At 37.3% G+C, this 18,884-nt stretch overlaps 1 protein-coding gene across 1 annotated transcript; it reads left to right on the top strand.

The window, feature by feature from the left end:
• The first annotated feature begins 776 nt into the window (after positions 1-776).
• LOC113273053 (proline-rich receptor-like protein kinase PERK12) lies at positions 777-4,498 on the top strand. Its single transcript, XM_026522823.1, has 9 exons — positions 777-858; positions 1,024-1,961; positions 2,034-2,522; positions 2,637-2,723; positions 2,848-2,918; positions 3,020-3,096; positions 3,535-3,673; positions 3,790-3,951; positions 4,044-4,498. Exons 2-9 carry the CDS (start codon positions 1,076-1,078, stop codon positions 4,296-4,298), a joined length of 2,166 nt encoding a protein of 721 aa, XP_026378608.1. The 5' UTR covers positions 777-858; positions 1,024-1,075; the 3' UTR covers positions 4,299-4,498.
• Positions 4,499-18,884: the final 14,386 nt, after the last annotated feature.

An 18,884-nucleotide genomic window follows, 5' to 3' on the forward strand; every position in this document is an offset into this window, starting at 1 on the left:
TGACCATGTGGGATATTATCACCCGTTAAGATAGGGGAATAGAGCACAGTCGACGGATTATCCGACGCTGGTACGTCGTAAGGGTCTAAGCTTGAGCGAGGTTCATCAAACTTAGGTCCTCGTACTTTAGATGGAGATGATGGTGGTGATTCAACCATAGTGAGAAGGGAAAAAAAAATTGAGAAAGAAGGAGAAAATAAAGAAGAAGAAAAATCTTGAAGAAACGTACCTGCTCAAAATACCATGAGAAATTATGAAGACCGATATGTTCTCTATCTCATTGTATTGAGAAGAGTAAGAATAATTTTATATTTACAGTGTTTTGATTACAATGTATTACAAGTAATAAAAACTAATTACAGTAACCATTCTAAATACAGCAACTATCCTAAATATAGAAGTTACTTGGAGTATACACCAAGTAATGACCTTTATGCATATATTTCCTTCTAACAGAGTGAGTGCGCACCCATTAACCAAATCAGACATTAAGAGATAAATAAATATCATGTTCAAAATTGCAAGGTCAACCAAGATTTTAGGTGTTTGATTTTGCTTTGTTACAGGGAGAGGGAAAGCTAGCAAGATACAAAAATGAAAAGATAGAAAGAGATAGATATTTGTGGGATAGTTGGTGACGAAGAAAAGGAGAAGGAAAAAAACAAAATAAATCCTTTTGCTAAAGATAGACAAAGAAATTAGAGATTTTTTTGACAGACAATTTTGCATGGTTTTTGAAATTTTGCAGATTTTTTTTCTTCTTTTCATCTCAGAGAAAAGGATTCGTCCCTGAACGGCAGTTGACGAATGCAGCTACAGTAGGCAATGTAGCTTCAGCTTAGAGCAGAGAAAGAACAGGTTTCCCTAACGCATCATTATTGTTATTGTATTTTACGATTTCTGAGGCTTGGGTTTACTGTTCTTGTTTTCCATTTGTGTTTTCCAAAGAATAAAATAAAAACCTGAAATCTGTTGAAACAAAATGAAGAAATCCTGAAAGGCATGTTATTCTTGGGTTTATAGAGAAAGATTTGTGATTAAAGGAAAGAGTGCGTCGAATTAAGAGAAAGAGAGAATGTCAGATACGCCATTAGATATGTTGCCTCTTGGCAATGATGGATCATCACCACAAGCACCACCAGCCGACGGAAATGAAACACCATCAGATAACCCATCTCCTTCAGGTTCGAACTCACCAGAGTCTCCACCAGCTCCAGATTCTAGTAATCCAACATCGGATTCACCTCCTCCAGACTCCAGCAATACACCTCCTCCTCCAGACTCCAACAATACACCTCCTCCGCCTCCAGACCCCAACAATACACCGTCAGGAAACTCGTCGCCCCCACCAGATACAAATACTCCCTCATCTCCGTCAGATTCATCCCCACCTCCACCACCACCACCAGAGTCTGATTCTTCACCTCCTTCAGGTTCCAATAACGGTTCGCCACCTCCACCTCCACTGTCAGATGACAACAACACTCCTTCTGAACCTCCACCTCCACCGTCAGATAACAACAACACTCCTTCTGAATCTTCTCCAGATCCGAAGTCATCTAATGATTCTCCTCCGACTGACAACGGAAGCAAAAGCTCCCCTCCATCATCTGACAATCAAAACTCACCAAACACTGACAACCAACCTCCTCCTCAGAGACAAGAGTCCCCACCTTCACGCGATGGTGCACAATCTAATCGTTCATCAAGCCATGTCCCAGAGCTAAGTGGTCCTTCCACACACTCAAGTCGTACTTCTTCCACCCCACTAGATTCCGCTTCATCTTCGAAGTCAGACGGGACAATTAACGTTGGCACTGTTGCTGGTGCAACCGTAGCAGGAGTGCTAATCATTGCTTTCATTGCCCTCTTTTTCGTCATTGCAAGGAGGAGGAAAAGACGGCCTTTAGATTATTACGATCCTTACAGACCACAGCCACCAAATTACTCAGGGAATTCAGGTAAATAAAGTTATAGTTACAGCTCGTGCTTGCTAATTTCAAAGTATAATATTTTGAGTTTCGCAACTGTAGATGGGTATTACTACGGAGGGCCACCTTCACAGCCACATTCGCAGCAGCATTCAGCAGGGATGCCAGGTGGTCACTCACAGGAGTATTATAGTGGGGGGAGACCACCAGCATATCCTAATTCTGGTCCAATGAATAGCTACGGTAGCTACAAAGGACCAGATTCGGGTACATTAGGAGGTGCACAGTCGTCATTCACATATGATGAGTTGATGGGCATAACAGAAGGGTTTTCTCGCCAAAATATTATTGGAGAAGGTGGATTTGGAGCTGTTTACAAGGGTCACCTTCCCGATGGGAGAATAGTAGCAGTGAAACAACTGAAGGCTGGGAGTGGCCAGGGTGAGAGGGAGTTCAGAGCTGAAGTTGATATAATCAGTCGTGTTCACCATAGGCATCTGGTTTCTCTGGTTGGATACTGCATTGCTGACGCCCAAAGATTGCTCGTCTACGAATTTGTTCCGAATAATACTCTTGAACATCATATACATAGTGAGTTGACTGATGGCTTGTTGAATAATAACACTAATCTGCTTTTATTGCTTTACTTGATTTTCAAGTTCTCCTGTGTGTGTTTAATAACATAGAGATATGGCTGTTCTCCAGCTCCAGGATTGCCGGTGTTGGATTGGTCCAAAAGAGTAAGGATTGCCATTGGTGCTGCTCGTGGGTTGGCATATCTACATGAAGACTGTACGTAATTTATTTATTTTTGTGATTTTTTTATTATTAATGTTGTTTTCTTGTATATATTCCAAGTTAACTGGACATATAGTCTCTAATTACTTCTTTCGGTCGTCATCCTGCCCTTCTACAGGTCACCCAAAGATTATCCATAGGGATATCAAATCTGCCAACATCCTGTTGGATGACGTTTATGAAGCACAGGCAAGCATATATTATGGACTTCCTATACTTCCTTTCTTCGTCTCGTAATGTTTTACATTTAGTCGCAATCTTGGCTAATCTGATTGCATTCAAACATACAGGTTGCAGATTTTGGTCTTGCTAAGCTATCAAATGACATATCCACCCATGTCTCAACTCGTGTAATGGGAACATTTGGGTAGGTTACAATCATATCATATCTACTAACGAATCTGTAAGGCCCTTATGTAAACAGATGCTAATAACAGTGATATGTCATAACGTGGCTGTTAGAATCCGGGGATCCAAATCAAAATCAATTGGCTATGAGTGGAGAGACCCTAAGATATTATAAACCGCGGGATCTTAATTTCCCATACAATGTGGGACTAATAATCTCAACACGCCCCCTCACGTGTAGAAGTAAAGGTGCGGTCAAACGACTCGACACAAATAGCCTGCTCTGATACCATGTTAGAATCCGGGCATCCAACTCAAAACCAATTGGCTATGAGTGGAGAGACCCTAAGAGATTATAAACCGTAAGATCTTAATTTCCCATACAATGTGGGACTAATAATCCCACCAGTGGCATCATATGTAGATTATTAATGAATTTGGAGTTGTACATTTTCAGGTACATGGCACCTGAGTATGCTTCAAGTGGCAAATTGACTGATAGATCCGATGTGTTCTCCTTCGGAGTGGTGCTTCTAGAGCTTGTGACTGGACGTAGACCTGTCGAGGCAAGCCAGGATGACAGTTTAGTTGAATGGGTAAGCGCGTGTATCATTTCAGTAGCCTTTGACCTGCTGTTATTGTTTCCCTAGGAATACTTTTCTGTGCGCCTTGAATAAGATGGAAGTTCCGCCTTGACGGATGTTTTCTGCAGGCCCGACCATTGATAGCCAGTGCAATAGAAACTGGAGATTTTTCAGAGTTGGCAGATCCAAGGCTTGAAAAGAGATACGTGGAGAGTGAGATGTTTAGGATGGCTGAGACAGCTGCTGCTTGTGTTCGTCACTCTGCCAACAAAAGACCCCGCATGGTGCAGGTACAAAACAATTTCATCAACTTTTCTTTTTTCTCTTTTTTCGTGTAACATCATCGCAATTTAGTTATGCATTTGGTACTCTCTTTTGTTAGGTGTTAAGGGCGTTGGACACTGACGGTGACATGCCAGATATCAACAATGGTGTGAAAGTTGGTCAGAGCACTATTTTTGAAGCAAACTCGGATCTTCAAAAATTTCGAATGTTGGCACTTGGTGGCGATGATACTGCAGACTATAGCATGCATAGTGGAAGTATGAACTCTAGAGCAGAGATTTTACCCCCGAAACCTCCACCAGGTTGGAGTGGCGAATCAGAAACTCGTGCCATTAACCCACGCAAATGGTGAACAGTGTCCTTCAAATACACTTTTACTTGCACCATCATTATTTGCGCCTGCCCCAAAGAGATGTACATACAAATGAGATGGGATCAGGAAAATCCCAATCGGCTGAATACTGACTTTGCCCTTTTGCATTTGATTTGAGTAACCTGATAGTTGTTTTTTCATCGGAAGTAAACTCTATTAGAGTATGATACGGAGTACAATCTTTTGTGAAACTTTTTTATATATTTACAGGTTACAGCATCTTGGTTTTTGATGAACAATTTCAAGGAACTCTTGGTCTACAGCATCTTGGGTTTTAAACAATTTAAAGGCACTCTTGGTTTTTCTGTTGTATGACTTCGGACAAAAGGATTGAACTCTCTAAATCAATATCTCTGAACCCCCCAAAAAGATTTCGTGCCACCAGATTTTATTTTTCTTTGGATCGGTGACGAGGTAAAGTTTTGAACTCAAGTCACTGATATCACCAACCAACGGCTTTACTATTATACCGCAGTGACATTGCACCTACACTCTAAGTCACAAGACTAGTTTCTTGGGTTGTCGACTTGTCATGACATAATGCAATTTTACTTGAGAGAGTTTTAGGTTATGGGACACGATAAAGAGTTACGGTTATGGTGTCGTTGAAGATTTTAAGCGATAGAGGTAGATGTCATGTCAAGCCATGGAGCAGGTACTGAACATGGCTGCTAACGGGTTACTAGATTACTGGCGAGGATACCATACGACAAACTGGAATAGGCTTTATTTTATATTAAATGGCAGATTTAGGGTCACTTTACAAACTTTAATTAAATCAATTGGTGGCCTCCTTAGCAATTCGGGATTCGGCAAACGTACGGAACGGCAAACGTACGAGTATTATACGGTTTTGTAAAATCCAGATTCGGTCCAAAATTCGGTCAACGGGACGTGATTCGTCAGTAATTCGGAACGGCATACGTACGTGTATAATTCGATTTATAAATGTGAGTTCGGCTCTGAAAATTCGGTATCTATATATAACAAATAATTTGTATTTATAAGGTCATAGACCAATTTTTATGCATATGCGTGAGTTATTTAAAGAAAAAATAAACTTAATATGATGATATTAATAATATATACAACATTAGTTATCCAAAAGGACGTCGTATGGTGGTTTAGATGCTTGGTTAGTGAGTTTGAGATCTCTCTCACCTTCACCTTCAAATCTCTTCAGTCGTTTTTGTTTCATAAAAATTACAACACTTTTAATATTCGGTCGTGTATGCTCGGGAGGCAGTAAAGCCCAAAAAATGGAGTCTTTAAAAAGTAAAAGCTAAAGAATTTATGGCGAATTAAGCGGACGTATCATTCGGGATACGTAAAATTCGTGAACGGTTCGCGAATAATCCGGAAATGCCACATAATACGCGACTTGGGTTCGGAGTTGCAAACGTACGCGAATAAGACGGTAAAATTCGTGATACGGAAAAATTCGCGAATGATTCGCACTAACTAGGGTTGGTGGAATTTGTGTTAAGATATTGCCTCAGGTATATATACGGGTCTCGAGGTGGATATGGGTTACGAACTAGATTTTGTGTCAGACAACAATTTTACGGTCGAAGGAAAAGAATTGTCAAAAATATAAAATTTATCACGTGATCTGAAATATGTCGAATGGCTCAAAATTTGTTTCATGACATAATAATAAATATACTTGTACAACAAAACATGGCATATGACCTCAAATCTACCATGTGATTCGAACTTATCTAATAACTCAAAATCTTAAGTCGTAGTGGTGTATTATACATGGTCGAAGTGCGCAAAATCTCGTTCATATGGTTTGATTTTAAGTTACAAGTGTTACATGAAGTCGATGGCTAACCACCAGAAACTTCAACCGGATAAACACAAGTGATGTCAAGTAATTCTAGTGATATTAGTTCGTGGGCGCACAACCATTTAAAACGTGTCTTATAAATATGTTTGTTATTTATCACGCATTTGAGCGTGTGAATATTCATGAAATTTCTAGTTCGTGTACCCAGAGAAAGATAATGGAAAAACTCTCACTTTTCTTATACTCGCAAGTACTAGTTTTACGGACACTGCTAGCTGAACATTGGTAACAGTAGCGTTTCAGTTTCTCACCTAATAATGATTTCAAGTCCTTAGTCTCAGGATCTCTTACCACTTAATTAATTAGTGGATTGAGTTTAATCATTAGTGCAAAACAAAGCTAGGCTAAGTTAGTCTGTGTTAGTGGTGGTCAGGATTCGTCCAGAAAAAGATAAATCAAGAGTTGTGGTTCTCCTAACCATTTCCTACAACTCGCACGCGTTGCATTAATTCCAATATTATGAATGAAAAATGAAGTTAAGATATGGATTTTCAAAAATTATAACGGGGGAGGTTCGAACTCATGACCTATTGTGTCATAAGAGTGGCCTCTAACCAGTGTTCCACCTTGATTGTAATTCATAGAAAAGATAAATCAACGGTGGTGGTTTGTTCAACTTAAATATCATAATTTCTTTATTAATTAGTATTTTACTAATTGCACATAATAAATAATCTATTTATTATAAAGTGTTTTATTAATTAGTGTTTCACTAATTGCTCATAATAAATGACTAATCATTTTTTAATTATAAATGTTTTCTTAATTAATTACTATAATATTTATTTCTATTAACAAGTAATTTTGATAAATAATATCAATAGACATTTTTGGCGACAATGAGTAGTAGAAGAGGTGGAGGCCGAAAGATTAGAGGTGGTTAAGGGCGGCGCCAAACACAATTATATTTATTTTTGTTCTTTTATCATAAAATGGGATACAAAGTCCATTTTTCACATGTATCCAACTTGCCAAGAGTTTTTTCTCCCTCTTTCCTCAAAATCCTGGCTCCGCCCCTGGTTTGTGGTGGAAGAAGTGGTGACGGTGAGTGCTGGTGAGTAGTGATGGACAATATTAATTTTATGGTATCGTTACAACATCGATAACAATCGTAGTGTGGAAGATGTGGTTGGTTGTTTTTAACACTTTTGATAAAGGAAGGTACCATATATTTCAGGGATGATATCATATAAGATAATATTTTCATGATCGTAGTTCGATCACCCAAATAGTACACCTGTTATCTTTGGTACTGTATCGTATAAATCATGATTTTTTAATGTTAAAATAAAATTGATTGAAATACAAAAAAGAATATATACACGGAAGAAAAAATAATGAAACTAATCAATTGACGACATTTTGTTCAATCTAAACCTCATACATGGCATTTGTGATTGAAAATTAGAATTGTGTCCAACAACCTACATGGGGTGGGCGGCAGTGATGGTGGCAATGGTGGAGTCAAAAATTGACATTGAGGAGGCCTACTTTAAAAAAAAAAAAAAAACATGTAAACTTTGGTGGACTAAACCATCCATATATATATATATAGACAAAGTACTATTTATAAAATAAACTAAAAAATTTATGTAGTTATTAAAAATTTAAGGGGTTAGAGCCAGGTTAGTCAACCCTTGGCTCTGCCACTAGGTGATGGTGGATAAAAAAATGGATTCATATGGTTTTATGGTGGGGGTGGGTATTGGTGAACAAAAACATATTATGCTAATTTCGTAACGCCACAAAATATGTAACGTTATATTATAAAGTTTAAAACGTGGTTGATCATTCTAATGTTAAAATAAACTCGATAAAACACATGTCCATTTTAAAAAATTGGTGCAATCAATTGCCATGTTATGTAATAACTAAACGAACGACACGAATCAAGATCAGAACATATGAAATTATTTATTATCGATTTGTCTATGTAAAGAGTGGTCAGGATTTGTCCTTGGCAAAGATAGATTTATCGCTGGGGTTTGTTTAATTTACCCATTTTTAAATATTTTATTAATTAGTGTCTCATTGATTGTTCATAATGATTAATTAAATGTCTATTATAAATGTCCCTTTAATAATCTAACATAAATACATAATTTTATTAATAAATAATTGTACTAAAAGCTATATTAATTCTAATGGTGGTAGTGGAAGTATGGTTAGTATAAACGGTGGCGGGTGTTTGTGAATGGTGGAGGCGGTAACATTACTATTAATGGAAGAAATAGTGGCGGTAGATGGAATTTTAGAGTGGTGGGTGTTGGTAATAGTAGTGGATAATAATAGTTTTTCCTTTTTAGTGAGTTTTATTGACCGGGTAAAAAAAACATCTTCACAAAACATGCAACATTGTATTGTGAAAGATGTAATTGGTTGTTTTTAGCACCATTGATAAGGACAAAAATAAAATATTTCGAGGATGATACAGGAACGTATAAGACAATATGATCATGATTGTTGGATCACCGAAACAGTATCCGTATTATATAAAGGCAATTGGTGTACCCGCGTAAGAGAACATTATCGCTCTCTCAAGTACTATTACATTTTTTTCCTGAAAGACCATCAATGTCGAGTTGTTTCGCGACAACTACCTACAAAGACAACAACTTTCACTCAATTCCCGATATAAAACATTATTGACCGGGAAAATGTATTTGCATTCTAAAACATTTGTTTGAAAATTATGTTTGTTCATCAAAATCATCATAAAAAAATCTAAATCATAAATCTAAATTTCGCCTCCGATGTTTATAGAATATTTTTTATATTTTACATTCTCAAATCATGCGACCTCTTGATTACAAATCAACAATATCAAATTACGGATCAATATGTATAGGTTTCATTCACTGGGTTAGAAGGCAGAGTAGATACAGATGGGTAGATCACACAAAGCAGAACATGACTGAGAATACTTCAATAATTTGGTCAAGAAATAAGGTCAAAAATTTAAGATTAATTTTCTATAGGACTAATTAGATCGGCTTCGATAGGAGCCGACTAAAATATGGATTAATAATAATTTCCATGTAAGACAATTTCCAAAACATAGTTTCGCTAACTCTGCCTATGTATAAAGTGGTCAAGATTTGTCCTTCCTCAATTGCTATGTTATGTGAGAAGAAGGCGATATCTAAGATTGAGGGTACAATTCAAATCTATTAGATTCATATCATTTACAACTGGACGCCTTGAAAAAAATTGATGTGTTGTTATTATTATTACAGGTAAGGGATTTATTGACCACACTTGCACAAATAGCTCACTTCGAAAATGATTGGTGTTGCATGTACTATCTAGAATGCAACGATGAATTTGAGGAAACAAGGCACCAAAAGCAGTGTCCGGAGTATTTTGGATATAGTAACTTACACCCGATGTAATACTTATGTTCTTTTTTTTTTTTAGTTTTTCCACAATCTATTTATTTAAGAAAAATGAACATCTATATTATAAGGGACAATGGTGTTTTTCTCTTTGGACGGAGATTTACAGTTTGGACATATAAAGAATGGTCCAGATTGAGCTGTTAATACGTGTTCTTAATCTTTTATTTGGTTTTTCGCGTTTGACGGAGATCCACAGTTTGCACACATAAAGGACGGTCTTCAACCATCAGATACGTTCTATTAATATTTATACTCCTCTCAAACCCTCCTTAACCTGCTCTTGCAACCAAGTAATCAATTTCTTTCCCTTTCAGACATCGGTTCATTCTCTCCTTAATATTTTGCACTAACAATTGTAATTTTCCTGCTTTGAAATGTAATATTATGACTCATCCCCATTTACTATTACTCTCTTTGTCCTTGCACTGTAGGAAGTTACAATGGCATTACAGATCAACATTCGGCTTAGTCCATAGACAATAATTTCATCAACAGTAATAGATATATACTTAGTCCTTGGCATCACCATCATGTCGTTCTCCTTTATCTTATTTGTTTCTTTTTAACTTTACTCAACAATTATGAATTTTTCGATTGTAGATTTTTATCATTTGGTATAGTCTTTGGGTGGAAATTTAGCTATTTGCAGGGAAGAGGAAATAAGGTTTCTACTAATTCAATCTTCTTTTGATTATGCATGGGGAAGAGACTGCTATTGGATACTACCTAAGGTGGAATGCCTGAACTCATTCCTTCCACCATTGCCAGTTTATCCTCTTATTTTATCTAATGTTATTAATCACTCATATGGTAAAATGTCATGAGCCTAACTTACAAATTTGAAATAAAAATATATGTACAAAATGGTTGGAGCTTTCTTGGATTGGTTCTTGCTAGCTAACACTTGGAAATCATGAATAATAAGTGAGGTCTATTCTATTCAGACTACTATGATCGTAATAAATGCTTTGCATTTGCTATCAGGTTTTTACACTTGTAATTTTTCCTTAAGTTTGTGTCATTTTTCTTACTAGAGGATTGTGTTAAGAGTACACTCTTCACTTTTGAAAGTTTTTTTATTTAGGCAAAAGATTTGGTGTTGTGGGCGAGTCTGATTATTGAAAATGATTTTTATACAACTTATAACATGTAATTCATCTTGCCTATTTAAATCCATTATCTTTATTTTCAGTGAAACAAATTTTTTTATGCTCTTTCACATTGCTGGAATTTGTTATTTGCTTTTTCATTCAACATTTTATGTTTCTGCAGGGTATTCATCAAAAGATTATACCGTTGATTTCACTGGAAAGATACCATTCGAGATCATGCTGATGTTGGAGGCATACAATCTAAAACAAAGAATAAAAATATCACTGGAAAGTAAATTATTTTTAAAAGGGATCATTCGAGATTATACAATTCTATGAAGGTTAGGTATGTACCGCTTGGGTTCGGAGTGGTAGTATCAGTAGGTAGAGGAAATTTTTTTATAGGATAGAGATGTGTTGTTGAAGGATCATTCAAGCTTAGATATATGGTGCTTCCATATTTCTGTGATATGGAGAGTTAGAGAGCCAGTAAGTGGATGGTTGAAAGTAAAACAACATATAAGAGTAAGGTCCAGATGGGTATTGACAGTGGACACTAATATGTTGAATAGGTTATTCAGACTTGACCAGCTATATGTAACATAACATTTTCTAGATGCAGTACCGCAAGGACATTAAGGAGATGGAGCGATTACATCAAATATGGTGTATCTAGAGGTTCTACTACAAGCTAATTAAGTTGAACCGGCCTTAGAAACACTGACGGACCTACAGCTGGGCTAACCCGGACTTTAGCCCAGATAGTCGTCACAGTCCAACAACCTAAAAATTGAAATGCTATACTGGGCCAAGGCTATTAACCCAGGCTGAGAAAAAATTAAAACTTCTTGGATCCGTCCCTGCTTAGAAATGAAAAACAAAACATGATACAGATCAATGGTGGTCTAATTAATGGGTAATATTGAAATACATTTACATATGGCAAATGCCTAAAGGTATAGGATTATGAGGATCAAATCTAATCTATTCGAATTCAAACGACCCAGATGTTCTGATTGCATTCGATGACACATAATAAATTTCTGGTGAATGGAAATTGTAAGAGTTACAGGAGACGTTAGGTACATTTCTTTTTAGAATAGAAATGAACCATTTTGTTATTTTTCCGACATTTACTTTTAGTTCCAAGGATTCCTATTTTTTGGATTGGGTGTAAATTGTAGTCTATCCTACAGAAAATGAGTATTTCATTTTTCAATCATGGACACATGGTCAAACCCTTAAGGTTGTGTTTGATAGATTAATTCCATGAAATTATCCACCTTTCCATAGTAATAGCGTGTTTTCCGTCGTTTGGTCAAAAATCTGATTCCATATAATTATAATAAAAGCGTGGCCTAAAATATGTTTTAAACTCAATTCCGTGAAATTTCATGGAAAGTCTTTCCTTGCCTCCCAAAAGAAACTGATTCCATGAAAACACTTTCCATGGAATTGTTTCCTTTCTCTGTTATCAAACACATGCTAATATTTTTCACTTCACAAGATGTCGTAGAGAAAGCTCAACAACATGTAGACGGAATGCAAAACCATGTGCAATTTAAGGTCAACCCAAGTTGGCACTCTTGAAAAGGTGTAACATTATGAATTATATTTTTACTTGTGGTCCTAATTATAATGGAAAGTTTGAGGTCGAATGGTGAACACTTGCTGTACCATATATGACACATTAATATCGTGATGGATACGGATGACTATTGTCTGACCTGCTGAAAAACTATAACACACGAGCGGTATTTCTTAACTAAATGAACCGCCAAATCTGCTTACAAAAGAATGTAATATCACCTTCAAATGATGATCCATGTATGGCATGCTATACAGATTTCACCTTAGGATGGAGGTCCATGACAGTGCAGAATTTTCTGTAGTGAAGAAGGTAATAGTATAACACTCATGCAGGAGGGATCAACGACACATATACTTTTTTTTTTTAGTGAGCCCTACTCATAAAGAGAGAATTTCACGTTGTTTTGGCATTATTGTCAGGACAGTGGAATCCCAAATGGGATGTATATACATCATCAACAGGCCACTGATTATTTGGCCCAGATCAGTAGCACTTGCGAGAAAGAGAGGTAAGAAAAAAAACTGTGCTAGAGGGTTTAAACTCACTAAAACATTAGTTGTTCGTATGGAAATGCCACCAAGTCGTAGACACTAAGGAAACAAGAATCTTACATTCAACAATAACGAGAACAAACTAAATCCCGCGCCGTTACGGCACGGGTCACACCCTAGTTGCAAATACATAACATCAACAAAAATTAGACAGATTACGTTTGATAATAATGGCTATCGATGGTCCGGAAACGGCAAAAGAAAGAAATTGTTGTACAAGAATTGTTGGGATATACGACGGATTACTTGATATGAATGAAAGAGGTATAACTATTTCGATTCTGAAATCACATGAAGTTCACAGTAAAAGATGACATCAAGTTTAAAGTTAGTAACAAACATAATATGGCTAACTAAAATGTTAAAAACAAACAGGATATATAAACTTAGAAAGCCGTGAGACTTGAAGAGGCCAATTTTGAGAACTAAAATCTTAGAAAGCAACGATCCACAATACCATTTTTTTTTTATAAATATTCAACGTAGAAGATGTCAACTTTTGGTAAAGGATCTATTGACAACCTATAAATTTGAAATAGGATCAGGGAGTACAATATGTGTTCAAGGTTCTTTATGAGGTAATGTGTCGCCAGATTGTATTCCAAGTGAAGGTAGGAACATATGGAAGTGACAAAATGTCCAAGACTTTTGAAGTTACTAAAGCCTTCGTTAAGACGAACTGCTGGGCACAATACTTTGTTGAAGATTTAATGGCAGAGGTTTGCATATATACAATCCCTTCGAAAAGGTAATTGGTACACATTTTAAACATTGTCATCTAATGGGTGTTGAAAAATTACAGGAAAATCATGTCACATTGGAGAGTTTGTATCATCCGTTCGATGCAAAAAAATATTATTCTCTGCCTATTTGGAAGATCGACAACACGACCATGATAGATGAGTCAGCTGGAGCGAAATAGGAGCATGGGGAGACTTTTATGGACGATATTGATTAGTTGATTTCACTGAGATGAGCGATGCTGACGATAAATTTCCAAAAAATATTTAAACTTCCATTTTCATGTAGAGCATTATTTCATTATAAGAAATGAACCTAAATAAAAAAGTGTCTGGAAGTTAAAGGAAAAAAACAAGAAAAAAAAGAGAGGAAAATCCCGACTATTTTTATGACAAACTCATATTAAATCATAAGGAGTTGATAAGTATTCGGGACACAAATTATAAGTATATTAAAAATGAACCAACATCATGGCCCGTGCCGTTAAGGCACGGGTTAAGGGCTAGTAATAATATAAAACACGTTATCAGCACAAAAATCTCATGTGGGTTAAGCTGCCAATTCAGTCGCTTTTTGATTGATTGGTAAAAACGACGTTGTCGGTCGACGCAAATTATTATTTTTCTTCTCTAATCCTTTCTGTTTTGTTTTGTTTTGTTTTGTTTAATTATGATTTTATCTTTGTAGTTATCTCATATTATTTTGTTGTAACAAAGACATGATAACAAGGTATGGTTTCAATTTATACATTAAATTGAATCTTATATCAATTAAGGTATACTCGGAGGATGACGTAAATTTAGGGTACTAACGGTTTTTATAACGGTGCAGCAAGAAAATTATCGCATCCCTGAAGGATGACGTAAATTTGGTTTCGCTTCCCATAATAATCTCCAGAAATTTAAAATTATATCACCAGAAACTGGAATATTGTGTGACATGATATGGGCGTAAAGCGAGCGCCCCACTAGCCGATCGGTTCCAGAAGTGATCCGTAACAAAATGCAGAATGGTTTTTATCAGTGGTCCTTGAAGTGACCTGTAACTAATATTGAGGAAATTTTTGTCATAAATAATGTGTCCAGGTGCACACTTGAAAATTGATATTTTCGTCGTCCCTGAAGGTGCCACAAGTGGAGATTTGTGAATATTATGTTGGTACCATATGTATGTTTTTATTTATTTTGATTTCTACTTATTTTATTTACTTGTTTCGAAGATAATGGATTTCCAAAGCAATCCATGATATGCTGTCGACTCCAAAAGCAATTCAGCATGTAATTTGTGGTTTCCTATAGTAGTCCAAAATATTATGGGTTTCATCAGTAATACATAATATAGACTCCAGAAGTGGTTTATAGAAAATTTTGGATTTCAGGAATAATCCATAAAAATTTTGGGTCGGTTATTAAATGTTTTCTAATGCTTTATTATTTCTCTCGCTTATTTGTACCAAAGGATATGGATTCCAGAAGTAATCTATCCATTATTGATATCAATGATGGGGATATTCGTCTCAAACACAGCGTTACAAACACAAAGTTTCAAATCATTTTTGTAGCCTTGTAGAGGTTTAGGGAAATGTGAAATACTATTTCGGGTTCGAATAATATGATAAGCGGCTATGGAAGAGTATGCATCATTCTGGCGATGTAAAAATTACTATTATTGACGCATTACATTATTATGCATTTATGAAGATTCTGTCGAGTTTTGAAAATATTTAGTATAACTACCGCCTTAAAATGAAAAATGACCATTTTTATGAAATATTAATTACTTCATACATGTTATGTACCAAAAGCACGTTGTAAAAAAGCTTAAAGCTCTATTTATGGGTATGCCATATGAGAATTAGAAATTCTCACGTTGTCATTAATTAAAAGTTTAACGGCCTTGAAATATTCATGCTTAGGCATGGTCGACTTGGACTCCAAAGTTCCACCATTGACTCCAAAGTTCTACCAAGATGAGTAGAACGATACAAAATGCTCATGGACATTATTTTCAGAACCTGAAGCTTCTATCGGATAAGGATGTAAATTGTATTATTTGATTCTTGAGACATTTGGATTGTTAAGTGGTGTTAACAATGTGTTTTGGGGTAAAAACTATTTCTGCTGGTTTTGGTAAATTTGGGTGTGTTGATGAGAAACGAATTTAGACCTAAACAAATGCGTTGCACGAGAGTACTTTAGATTCGAGAGATCAATCTGTACAATCCGGGCCTAACCAAGAAATGGCCGTTTCAGTCTTGTTTCGGTCACAAAGTGAAGGAGAAGGGTTGGTCTTAGGGAGGGAAGCGAAGAAGGTGTTGAGACCAGAATGGTTAATTCTGAAGGTGTGGCTATTTTATGAGTTGTGTCAGAATGTGGAACTGGCTTGCGGAATGTAAGCTATCAGTTCTTTTGTGTTTTTTCTGGATATTTGTGTTGTTGTTAACAAAAACTCTGTTGTCTGGTCGAAATAGGTAGAAAACCTATTTATACAAGTCATAATTGAACGCACCCTGATCTCGTAGGAAGTGGGAGTAGTTGAGTGATGGAGAAGTGGGGTAATGTGTAAATGCTAGAAACCACGTACGCACTATGAAGGAAACGGGTTAGTTTACACCCACTACTTCTTGCCGCCACTAACTGCCTGCTTTCCTGACACTTTATTATAATGGGCGTGTTGCACGCCGCACGCTGTAAAACGCTAGACCAACACCCCAATGAGCATCTCCTAGTTTGTGACACGTTTGATGTCTCGAGTATTTTCGTGGAAAATGTGCAGCTGATTGCTGAGTGGGTCTTGTGTGCAAGGCCTAATTATTCTGATCAATCATGCGCCAGCTAGGTGGCGGATGATCATGTTATGGCAAGTCAAGCCATGGAACCAGCCGCAGGAAAATGACGTGTGGACCTGAGACTTAATATGGGCCGGTTAACTCCGTGGCGAAGTTGGACGGTCGTGATTGCAATTTATGAGAAAAGGTGACCGTTGATTATGGCCACATCTCGTTGGCACATGGTGATGGAATAATGGCTCCAGTGGCATGGTGGCACGATTGTCACATGCCAGTGGCGTAATGGCATGATAGCTACATGTCGGTGGCATAGTGGCGCGAATAGCGCCTGGCGTAGCTGCGGTCGTTATATCTTGGCATATTGGCGTTGGATCCAAATATGGCTCGGCAATATTGGCTCCAGTTGCCGTATCAAACCTAATGCCCTAGGTAGCATTATTTGGCATGGTTGGCGCAGCGGCCTTACCTAAATTAGGGTTTGGCATGCCAGAACCCTAATTAGCGTGTGTGGCATGCGACCGCGTCACGGTGACATTTTTGTGCAGATGGTGCCATGACGGCGCCAGAGGAATTATAACAGGGCCATAATGTGGGAACATCCACAGGCGCAAGGATGGCCATGGGTGGTCATAGCACGTCGCCTTTTTTAGGATTTTATGGGTCCCGCATGGCTCGGGGCACGTCGTGGGGCCAAAGTGGCGGAATTTTGGGCCACGAACAAAAGTGGGTTAGCATGTAGCTGTGCTGTTTATGGCATGTTGGCATGTTACTGCGGCGGAGTGGCATGTTGGCATGCCGATTAACACGTTGGTGTGGCATGGCACATTTGGCATGCCATTAGCATGTTGGCGCGGAATGGAAGTTTGGCATGCCATTAGCATGTTGGCGTGGCATGGCGTGTTTGGCACTCCATTAGCATGTTGGAACGGAATGGCAAGCTAATTGGCATTGTGGCCATTCGGTGTAATTTGCCTCTTTTAATACTGTGGCGAGTTTAGAGCGACCTGATTGGTCAATAGGAAATGGGGCCGGCCAAACATAGGGTGTGGCCAAATCTCTGGTGCGCGTGGAGGATTTAAAGCGACCTGATTGGTCGATGGAAAGAGGGCCGGTAAGGTATGGGCCCGACCACACCTCATGTGCATGTGGCGGATTTAGAGAGACCTGATTGGTCAGTGAAAAAGAGGAGGGCCGACAAGAAACATGGGGGCATGGCCATCTGCAGGTGGCGCCGGCTGACCTATGGCATGACCACACCTACCTTTGTTGCTGCTCCTATTTTCAGCGGCTCCTCTTTTATTCCTTTTTTTCTGATTTTGAGTAGGACTATGCACCTACTAATCCATGGCGGATCAATTGCCTAGTTTGCCTAGATTTAGTTTCGACCAGCAAGGTCTGATATACTGCGCAGGGCGTAAAAAACCTAATTTTTGCAAATTAATTAGATATGTGTTTGAATCTTGTGAATTATCACAAAATTGATTGAACTCTGCGTGTTGACACGGGGTTTTTAGATTTATTGCCAGAGAGCAGCATGCTTTCTGATTGAGTACTTTTATACAGACCTTAACCTTGATATTTCGGGAAATTCATGTTAATTAGCTGCGAGTGAACACTAATTGTCATGTCATATCAATATTAAAGGTTCATTCGGGGAACATAGCACAGAAAGTATTCAGTGAGCCTTATATTAATGAATAATACAAGCAGGGTATCGAAATTTACAGAATATCTGAGATTATTGCTACATGCACCATTCTGGATAAAATTTCATGTAAACATATTGAATTGCTCAATTAATGCGCAAATGAAGAGGTTGTGTACTCATCACTTTTACATGGCTCTGTCTCTTTGCAGAATGAAGCATATTAAATGCAGGGTTATACAATTTTAGCCCTGAACTAAAATCCACCATCAACACAATGACATTATAGTAACACATTAAATCACTGACATTCCTGCAGAGGATTTATGGTGGCATTTGTAGGGCTTATTCACCTGCACTATGAACATTTTCAATACTCTACTGTATTGATGGTCTCTTGTTATATCAACACGTAATGTTGTGGAAATCTAGTGGTTTCTTATCCACTTTTGGACTTTCCAATTATATTGATGGTAAATTTACGGGCTTTTGATGCTTTGCCTTAAGTTTGTGTTATATCGAGCATATAATAACACATTTTCACACTCAACATGGTATAATAGGGTTCTTTGTAAACATTTTTAGTTGATTGCTCGACCAACTATTTACCATCAATATTTTTGGGAAGCAACCTTACATTTCATATTTACGTGTTTAGTCCACATTGTCACCTAGATACATATGTTCATTTCGGTTCATAAAACATTTAAATCCCTAAACTGGTTATGTCTTATTGTAGCCGAGATTGTATTCATGCTGTCAATGGGAGGAAATAAGCCGTTATAGGAGCGACGTGAAATGTCTCATCTTTTTTCAAGCCCGAAGCTTTTTTTTGGACATTTTTGTATGGGTTACTTAGAAACCAAAAATTATCATGAGTAGAATTTTCCTTGAAAATCAGAAAAATT

This window comes from Papaver somniferum, chromosome 4 (assembly GCF_003573695.1).
Source record: "Papaver somniferum cultivar HN1 chromosome 4, ASM357369v1, whole genome shotgun sequence".
In the NCBI taxonomy this organism is placed as follows: domain Eukaryota; kingdom Viridiplantae; phylum Streptophyta; class Magnoliopsida; order Ranunculales; family Papaveraceae; genus Papaver; species Papaver somniferum.